Source organism: Rhamphochromis longiceps, linkage group LG3, assembly GCF_057381845.1.
Source record: "Rhamphochromis longiceps isolate RC_006_pf linkage group LG3, R_longiceps_female_GT1.1, whole genome shotgun sequence".
Classification (NCBI taxonomy): domain Eukaryota; kingdom Metazoa; phylum Chordata; class Actinopteri; order Cichliformes; family Cichlidae; genus Rhamphochromis; species Rhamphochromis longiceps.
This window is the reverse complement of record NC_140559.1, coordinates 30,532,451-30,542,581: the sequence shown is the minus strand read 5'-3', so window position 1 is coordinate 30,542,581 and position 10,131 is coordinate 30,532,451. Positions and strand designations below refer to the sequence as shown.

The following is a 10,131-nucleotide window of genomic DNA, read 5'->3' as shown; positions in this document are numbered from 1 at the left end:
ATAATCATCTTTTCTGAGCATAATAATAATCATTTGCAAAAGGAACTTACTGCTTTACTCGTTATCACAAAAAATTAGTGAATGAGCTTATAAATTCATTAGGAAGTGTTTAGTGAAATAAGGGGCGAAGAGCTGATTTAAGACAGGTCTGCTTTAACTTCAGACTGAAGCTCTGTCCATTTTTTATTCTGTTTTTTCATAGCTGCTATGTCAGATGTTGGATGGATATTTGAGGTTTAGAAATGTCTTTGAACTACCATACACGTTAAAAAAAAACGAAGAAAATGTTGGGAATATAAGCAAGGTTAAATTTTACTGCCTCCTTTTATAAGAGAAAAAAATTGCTGTAAGAAAGTAAGAAAGAATTGTCTCGCATTAACAGTTTTAATGAATCATTTTGAATATTAGTGAATTGTTTACTGGATATGAAAACACAATAAAATAAATTAAAGTTTAGATCTATTTGATGCAAAGTCACTTCAGTGCATGTAAGGTAAGAGTTATTGTCAACCAGCTTCTGCAGCACTTTGTCCTTCCTGAGGAGGAGGAATAAAAAGGTCCTCTGCATTTTGAACCACATGTCTAACTTTTTCCATCTCAACAAAACCATGCAAAGATTTAAGAAAATATGGTAGAAAACTATTTTCACGCATCCCACAAATATATAAAACTCAGTACTGATTCTTCAAAATCATCTCCTTCAAAATCATTTTATAAATATCAGTCATATTCACATGGGGAAAGCATCAACATTTTCAAGTGCTGCCAGGAACATACACAACATCTGAATATTTATACTACTTAAATTATTCGCTTATATTAATCCTCAATGAGGAAAGTAGTTCATGCTACATGTTTTCTCCTTGAGCTCAGTCTTTTGCTGGTGGTCACAACACATATCCTTGATCTTATCAGCAGCAATCTGGGAGGCAGATTTTTTACAGGGGTTTGCATTCGTTACTCCTCAGAATAACAGTCCAAGGCAATGCTGTGCTCCTGGGCCAAGGCAGCCAACTCCTTCAGGAACTCGGCGTACAGGATAATGGCGAAGACTCGGCTCTTGGCTTGAGGGGAAATAGTAGGACAGGGGGGCAAGACACTGAAAGGAGGCAAAGGCAGAGCGTTCTTCACAGAGCCATTGGGAAGCGATGGATCCAGGATGATGTCACCGCCCTGAGACTGGAGGCACTCTGCGGGACACACACAAGTATCATAAACTGACGTCTGAAAAACGTTTTATTTGTAACTTTCCAAAAATGACTGTGTTCACACTTTCGGAGGTGGCCTGACAACATCTACAAATTATGTATTTCAAGCTTAGTCAGAGGCTTGCCCAGCGCTATCAGTGCTAAGAAAAGCAGATGTACTCATCTGCCCAAGAGTAATAAATGAACAATTCTCAGTTTCACAAATGTATTCTAGTCCAGAGCTTCTCTGATGAAGGCCACAAGGCCGAAACATTAGGATGTTTGCTGGCATGGCCAGAATAAGTTGGTGAAATTAAGAGCTGTCGACTTAACAACTCTTTTACGTCTTTTTAAGCACAACTTTTCACAGTGGATCATCTCTTTGTCTTTTTTATCCTCTGTCATGCCATCACAGCTCCTCAGCCGCTTAAAGACATTCAGTCATTCTTACTTTGTCCAACCTGAGCTGTTTCTCCATATCCTCACTCCTGAATCTGTCTGCCCTGAATCTTTCATTTCTATTCCTCCTGCTACCTTTCTGCCAAAAAAACCCCATTCTGCCCAATCTGAGCTTCTTCAGCTCTTTTCCACAACCACTGTTGCTTGGAGTGGTTGACTATAACTATTTAAACTCATCTACAATATTCCACTGTCCTCCATACAATTCAATTCAATTCTATGTCATCTGCAAACAGCATAGCTGACAGAGACTCTTGCCTGCTCTTGTCCATCACACTGTCCATTTAAAGCAGACTATCTAACTTGTTTCTTTAACTTTAACATATGTTGTTTTGTATCCTGTTTATATGTGTACTTATTAACCTCTGAATTTGCCATCTTGGTCTTTTGCCAACAAGAACCTCCAGGCCTGAGTGACTAGAGCAGGATAGTCTGGTCTGGCCATCACATAGCGCTCTATCTGAGCATGCAGCGACACCAGCACCTACAGAATGAAAGTGAACATAACATTTTTATTAACAAAATCCAATCTGACCTGCATGAGTCGTGTCAGATGTATGACTCCTACCTGGTAAAGTGTGCGAACGTTAGGCTGGTTTTGTGTGTCTGTGCTGAGCAGGAAGGATCTCAGGAGAGGTTGTGGGTACGATGCCAACTGGGCCAGGATGCCTGTCACAAGCAGGTTTACAGCAATAGAGTTTTCGAGAAGGTTCTCCAGCCGAGACAAGAGCACACTGATGAATGGACCTGGTTAGTGTACGTCAAGAGAAAATGCATTGTATCAGGTGTAAAATAATGGGGGGGGGGGGGGGGGGGGGGGTCTTTTAGTCTTACAACTGACATCCAACCAACAGCTTTTTTGTATTTTCAGTGGCTACATTTATTTTTGACCACGTTACCATGTTGCAAATCTACATTACGTTAAGCGTTAATTGGAAAAAATTCTGAATATTTGACACAAAAGAAACTTTCTCATTCTGTCTTGTAAAAATGTGTATAGTGACTGAGGTTAATAAATCAGTGAAGCTGCTTTAAATGTTACACAAGCACAGACCTGTAAATGGAATTTGATGTCTCCTGCCGCCTTTCTTTGTGTCGCTCCTGATCTTCTCCGCTTCTTCTTCCTCTCGCATCACCTCTTCCTCTTCTTCTGCCCCAACGTCATCCCCAAAGGAGCTAAAACCAAAGTCAGTGCAAAGCTCTTCCTCCTCCTCTTCAAGTCTTTGCCTTAGCACTTGGACACGCTTCCTGAATGTGTCAATATCCTCTGTGATGTCCTCATAGTCTGGTTCTACCCCTAATGACAGCATGAGCTCACAGTATTGGGACAGGAAGTCATTGTTGTTTGTGTTGTCGTCAGGCAGGCTTGGAGATATGGGACGGTCAAATGATTCAGATCCATGATGGCCATTGGTTAAAGTGTTTTTTACTAAACATGTTGAGGGTGACTGCATGCTTTCATGTACATGTTGCTGATGTGCTCCAGGTGTATGGCTGACACGAGCTGTAATGTATATATCATCTGCATCATCACATTCGTCGATGATGTCATTGTTTACATTGAAGCCATTGGTAAAGAGCTGATCTCCCAGTGACCCTCTGTGTCCAAATATCCTTTTGGTTTCTTCTTCTTCTCCTTCCTTTGTTCTCCTTATCTCCTTTTCACAGTCCTCACTCCTTCTTCTTTCCTCTTTTCCTGCATCCTCGCTCCTCCTCCTCGCCGACATAATGCTGTTTACAGTTTCCAGAACCGTCCTTCCTGTTGTTGTTAACATCGTTGTTAATGTTGTCGCTGTTGCTGAAACTCGCTGTCCTTTCGAGATGCTCCCACGGGATTGGCGATTTGCCAGCATGATCCGATCCAAAATGGCTGCCTTTGCATCCTTTTTAGCAATGAGATCATAGACAAGAACGTCATCCTGAAACTCGGATTCTTCAACATAAGAGCCGCGCACCAGCTTGGTTGCATTGCGCCGCATTTCCTGGATGTGTCGAGGAGGCAGTGGGGGAGGTGCTGGCGGAAATGTGCATGTGTCTGCCTCCAATGATACATCCCCATTCGCCAGCACCACGTTTACCACAGCTGAAACCAAGGGATTGTCATCTGCAAAAATGTCATCCCACTCCAGTTCAAGGGCGGAGCTGGCTCTGCCCGCTTGGCTGTTGTCTAAAGAGGATGGTGTAGGGGAGAGGGCAGAGGGCGGAGGACTGATAACCAGTGAGCAGATGGAGTCGCTCTTGACTCGCTGCATGAACTCTTCCTCATCTTCCATGTTGTTACCAGGTGTATCAGATCGATACTCTTGAAGTGGAGGATTGATGCCATCATAAGAAGCCGACCATAAACGGCAAGACCTGCCAACAAAGAAAAAAATATAGATTCAATAAACTTCTCTGAAATTACTCAGTGTATAACTTTTAGTTAAATTCGAAAAATTCCCAAATCATAACCACAGGGCTCTGTCACAGCAATGCTCTAAATTAACATTATAAATACTAAGATCCCAGTCAAATCCATTCACTGGATTGATCATGGATGGAGGCCCAAAGTGATGAAACCCAGTGCAAGGCAGTCCATGACCTTGAGCCCATATTCTGATTGGTAGAGGTAGGGACACAAGCGTGTCCCGAGCGTGGCACGAGTTGGGCCTAAACAACATTAGGATGGTAGTTTAAAAGTCAGTAGTGTCACAGCTGTGTCCTCATGTGTCTCCACATCCCCTGATCACCTCATGTGTGTATTTAAGTCCTCTGTCTTCCTGTGTTCAGCGTCGTGTCGTCTGTGTGTCACCCTTCATGTCATGTCAGGTTTCAGGAGTCTGTGCTATAAGTTTATAGTTCCTTCATGTTCCTGCACGACGTCCTGTTCATAGTCATCACAGTGACCTTGTCATTGTCTTCCTAGTTTTTATAGTGAAGTCTCAGTTTTCTTAGTTTTCAGTTTTCCCCAGTTTAGGTTCCAGTTTAGTTTTGCCTCTGTGCTTCCTGCCTTGTTTTGTTCCCTGATTATCAGCCGTAATAAAAGGCTCACTTTTTGTTCAAGTTAGTTTTGGTCTCCTCACCTGTGTCTGCTCCTGGGTCCTCACACACCCACACACGGTCTGCCCCCGCAGAGGCTTAAAAGTATGTATTTATGCAAACTTTTACACTAAGACTTTCAGATCTGAAACAATAATGGCATTCCCATTAGCCAACCATTATCAGATATTTGCATGCCAACCCACAAAACAAAGAGTATAAACAAGTAAGCATTAGCATGTAACTTAAAGTGTTGCTCAGTCTTAGCGTGGCTGTAAGCTGTTGTTCTCGTTTCTTTTATTAGTCTGTTTCCTGCACGTAAGATTACAACGATAAGGAGTGCATTTTTTTGTTTGATTTTGGTTTCACTGTCAGATAAAAGACCAAACTCATTATTGTGGCAACATTTATCTATTACCACAAATGTCTCAGTTCTCCTACCTTAGATGTGCCTTGCTGGTTTTCAGTTCGCGCTTATCTAATTGTAGTTTGAAAAGCAAAACTATGAACTTTAACTCGCCTCTGTCAGTGCGCCCCAGGGTGGCTGTGGCTACAATGTAGCTTGCCATCACCAGTGTGTGAATGTGTGTGTGAATGGGTGGATGACTGGATATGTAAAGCGCTATATAAATACAGGCCATTTACCATTTAAAACCAATAACAACAATCAAGGTTTTTAGTACAAATGTAATAGCATATGTTGACCAGCAGATGTCACTATAACACTATGAACCACTTTCACTGTTTCACACTCTGGTTTGCTGCATGTTTCCCAGTAAGTGGTGCAATGCACCATGTACACCAGTTATGAGAAACAACCCAAATCACATTTAATTTTAGTAATCAGACCCAGGCTGAACCATAGTCTTTTTGTAGAAGAAGAAGAAAGGCACACTAACCTGCGGGCAGTGGAGATAGCCTGACAGGCATCCCAGAGGTAATGGAGGTAGTTTACATCCATCAGGAAGTCTGAACCACGACAGTAACCAACGCTGTCTGACACTGACAGATCTGACAGACGGTTCAGGAGGAACAGGTCAGTACAGCCAAAGCTAATGTATAAATAAGCCGTTACCTGCTAACATACTGACCGGTTGCTTTGGGCCAGTGGATGTGCTCTGAGTGTGTGAGTGAGTTTTGGAGCTGCAAAGGGAACCAGGAGGGCATCAGCAGTAGGAAGGAGGCAGCACTGGAGGAGTAACAGTCCCTCTGCTTCAAGAAGCAGCGCTGCTTCCTGCTCAGGTGGCTGCAGGGAATCAGATACCTGAGGAGACACAGAGCAGTTACACTCAGTCCAAGCATGTTATACACAACTGGCATCCAGGTGCAGTTTCCCCATGTTAAAATGCTTTATAGTAAGTCAATAAAGGAAGCTGTAGCTGACAGTGATCAGTGAGGTCTTACCATCATAGATAGAGTGTTTGTGCTGCTGGTGTTTTAAATGGATCGTCTAAATAATACATTTTCTGCAGTGAAGTTCCAGTTTTAGTGAAACTATAATATTTTATTAGCACTAATTAAAAGATGTGTGTCTGTGAGTTGCTGTTAGACTGACCTGAAGACCAGCTGCAGCATGACATCTTCACAGAAGAGCCCAATCAGAGTCCTGAACAGAGCCAGCGACACCGTGCCCAACTGAAGGACATGCAAAAGGTCAAAGGTCATTTACTGCATGACAGAGCATGAAGCAGCTGTATTAGATGACTGTGTGGATACCTGGAAAGGTGTGTTGACCCTGCTGACCAGTGTGTCCAGGATGTGAACGTTGTCATGTGTGTGCAGCAGGATGAAGGAGAGGAAGGTCTGGAGGAGGGCGGGCTCAGAGATGGAGCGCAGGAACAGGTCCAAGTATGCTGTGGTAGTCATCACTTCCTCCACCGTCAGCTACTCACAGACAGACAAATGATCACATACACTAGGATGTGATTAAGTAATAGGTATTTCATGCAGGTGTTTTTATCCTGCTGGAATTACAGTAAAAATGCTGTATTAATAGCTTTCCTGTGAGATGTTTACTGGTGACTAAATGTAAAAGATGAGGAAATAAATGTCCTGTCTGGTCACTTTAAAAACTTTAGTGGCTACAAAAACAGCTGAAATTACTGTATGGTCAAACTTACACTCTATAGAGTATAAGTGTAATGTTTTTGCATGAATAAATAAAGTATTTATGGTTATTACAGCAGGAAGACCAACATAACTGTGTTTGGTAACCAAAACCTCTGACAGTATCATCCTTTAAAACTCTGTGTTATATAACAGGCAACTGTTCCTGTTGTAGATTTCAGGTTTGCTGCCTGTACCTGCACGGCACTTTATCAGGCACTTTCTTTACAGTGTCGTGATGAAATGTGATACCTTGTGCAGAGCCGGAGCAAGTACAGGCACAAGGAAGCCATTGTAGATGTAACCAAGCAGCTGGGAGCGGATGGACGGATGAGCCACCTGAGGGAAACAAAGATGTACACTTACAGAGTAAAAATAAAGTGTGTGTGCGTGTGTGTGTGCGCGTGTGTGTGTGTTACCTTGGTAACAGCACTACAAAAGTCCAGAGAGTGCAAAAAGTGGACCAGAGCAGGAACCTGTTGACCCAAACACAAAGTGTTGATTCATTTATTCTCATTAATTCTGTTACTAACTTGTATAATTAATTAACATAGTTTTATTTTTCATACATTTATCTAACGCATACTTGTGCATATTATACTGCACATATCACTTTTTAGATTTAATTACCATTGCATAGCTGTTACACAAGTGTTGCATTGATATACTGGAAAATTAGTTGTCTGGCCAAGTCAGGAAGGAAGGCATTCATGCTTGAGCATAGTACAGATTAAGTGTACTTAAAGTGGAAGCTCTTCATCTTCAGTCCTCTGAAGTAATGAGGAAAACCACAAACTTTGCTTAAATGGCTTAAAACTGAAACCTCCCAGGCACCAACAGAAATACACCCCCCACACACGAAGGTACAAGTCCAGACACTACTTTTGGTTTCTCTCACAGGTTCACTCATTCATGATTTCATCCTGTCACCCCAGCACTGTGGTTGTTACCTGCTGCCAGTCCGCCTGGTCCAGAGAGTGCCAGTCCTCGCTGTAAACCTGCAGCCGAGCCGGAAGAGACGAGTACAGACCGGACAGACCCGTGGCCAGCACCTGCAGCAAACACGCACATACAGGTGTTTAAAATTTACATTCTGAAGAAGAGTTGGTCAAAAAGAAACAAAAAGAGAGACAACATTTGAAGACTTTCGCCATACCCTTAACGACCAATTTTAACACCTCAGTGTAAATCAACAGGCATGGTTTAAATTAGAATAGTTTTCAGGTTTTCCAAAGGGTCGCTGCACGGGCATCAGCCCTGATGATGCCCGTGGGGGTATATAAGGGTTCATCAATCTTAAATGATAAGTTCACTGACATTATAGATTTCTTTACCATATTTTTATTTACTATTAAACACTACTATTGTGTCCCTGAAAACATTAGTTCCCTAATCCCAAAAATCTATGCTGACTTTGGAGCCACAACTCCTGCTGAAATTTTATTTTACAGCTTGCTGATTTTGGTGTTTCTGGATGCTTTTGACTAAAGGTGGAAGTGACTTGTGGCAAATACTGTCGTGGTCCGTGTTATATTTGTTGTTTTTCTCATGATTCTTTGTATTTCTAGATCGTTCATTTCCTCCTGCCTTCTCTGCTTCCCTTCTTTCTGTAAATCAGGGACCGGGGCCCCCTGGTGGACTGCAGCAACAACAGAAGGTCAGTTTGAAAATTACTCATAGAAACTATGTACAGTTGCATATCTATATAATAATATGTATTTATACAACATGTGTATTAAAACTGTAAATAGGAGGTGGTTAGTTTGTGATAGTACTCATTACTCTGACTGAAATTTGCTGCTCTTCTGTTGCAGGTTGAGTTTTGGTCACACATGACATGACACTTTGCATATGTAAGGCGACCATATTTTGATTTCCAAAAAAGAGGACACTTGGCCCAGTCATGAAAATTTTTAATAATACTGTTTGTTTAAATAAAATTTTAACATATTTAAAAGATGCCTTCTCTGTGCGGTTAATGAATGGTGAAATAAAAAATGTCATATAGGCTTTTACAAGTCAACAAGTGCAAAAAAATAACTTAAAAACCTGTGGAATTAAATAATGTTACAGAAATAATGCCTCATCTGTATAAGAAAGCTTACCAGTGAGGTACCAGTAAGGTATTGTGCAATGGTTTCTGCTGTCTCATTTGGCGTTTCTAACCTCAATTAATTTTGTCTGCACGCCACCATTCTCCCAGTCAAAGTATGATTGGGAATATTTTCTCTGTTCCATGGTTACTTAAGTCTGAGAAATGCCACAGTACTGGATTTCATTAAGAGCTTCAAGAGTGACTTGAACTACCACCTACAGCACAGCAGTTCGGGGATGACGTTGCAGATATGGGTCCTCTGTAGGCCTATAGGAAAACAAGGACATTTTCATCCATCTCAAAAGTCCCCCCGGACGCCTCGGACAGAACGTGAAAAGTGGACATGTCCGGGGAAAAGCATGTAACTGGTAAGCATTAGCAATTTATAGCTCTGTGTTACTTGTGTTTTTTGTTTTTTTTTTTCAATAAAAATTTCAAGGAAATACACCACCTTCTCCTATATAATGATTAAAGAGAAGATTTCAGAGTTTCTGGTTTCTAAATGGGCCACAGCGCTCTTTACTTTGGTAATGGCTTGTCTAAATATTTCAGTGGGACCTATTTGTCTTTTTTGATTAATCATACATTAAGAAAATGGATATAGCTGTGAGTCCAAGAGCTGCAGCCTTTAGACAAAACCACGAGAGGCCTTTCCTTGTGTTTCAGGTCTTTATGCTAAGCTAAGCTAAATGGTAAATGGCTCACACTAAAAATGGCATTTCACAAACTGGTCCTTTAAACACAGAGGTGAGCAAAGAAGTAGCCTGCGGAGCGAGAAGTTGTTTCTAAAAAGAAAAGAAAGACATTGTTTCATTTGAGACAAAAGAAACAGGGATGAGATATCAGGAAAAAGGAAGAAGAGAGGAGGAGAGCTGGTGATCAACATCAGTATAAACAGCAGCAGTGGTGGCGGCGCTGGTCGTCAACAGCTGCCGTCTCGGGTCTCGTTAGCAATCGGGCAGGCGTCCAATCATGTGCAGACTTGCTAATCCCTCTTTGTGTTGGGGCCAATCTCACGCTGATTTACTAAGCTGCTCTCTGCATAAAGATTGAGGTCAGCTAGTGGTCACATGGGCTTAAATCTGACACATGGACAAACACAAGCACACACAGGTGGCACGTGCTCAGATGTCTTTGCTCGCCCTTTCACATATGAAACCCCCACCGTGGGTCTCTCTCTCACACACAGTCAGGAACTGGGAGGGTTGGAGCCAACATGGCTGACGCAGTGATAAACACTGAAACACACAAACATGTACTTACATT

General features: G+C 41.9%; 1 protein-coding gene across 1 annotated transcript in view; it reads right to left on the bottom strand.

Moving 5' to 3' along the window:
• Positions 1 to 225: 225 nt before the first annotated feature.
• The window catches only part of LOC146674046 (FHF complex subunit HOOK-interacting protein 1A-like), a 25,840-nt gene continuing 15,934 nt past the window's right edge, over positions 226 to 10,131 (bottom strand). Inside the window, exons 7-17 of the mRNA XM_085392465.1 lie at positions 7,721 to 7,822; positions 7,190 to 7,246; positions 7,023 to 7,109; positions 6,381 to 6,548; positions 6,220 to 6,299; positions 5,756 to 5,928; positions 5,564 to 5,675; positions 2,701 to 4,001; positions 2,215 to 2,393; positions 2,010 to 2,130; positions 226 to 1,190 (exon numbers count right to left, since the gene is read on the bottom strand). Of these exons, the coding sequence (XP_085248591.1) occupies positions 958 to 1,190; positions 2,010 to 2,130; positions 2,215 to 2,393; positions 2,701 to 4,001; positions 5,564 to 5,675; positions 5,756 to 5,928; positions 6,220 to 6,299; positions 6,381 to 6,548; positions 7,023 to 7,109; positions 7,190 to 7,246; positions 7,721 to 7,822 (2,613 nt within the window). The 3' untranslated portion in view covers positions 226 to 957. The remainder of the gene's footprint in view (positions 1,191 to 2,009; positions 2,131 to 2,214; positions 2,394 to 2,700; positions 4,002 to 5,563; positions 5,676 to 5,755; positions 5,929 to 6,219; positions 6,300 to 6,380; positions 6,549 to 7,022; positions 7,110 to 7,189; positions 7,247 to 7,720; positions 7,823 to 10,131) is intronic.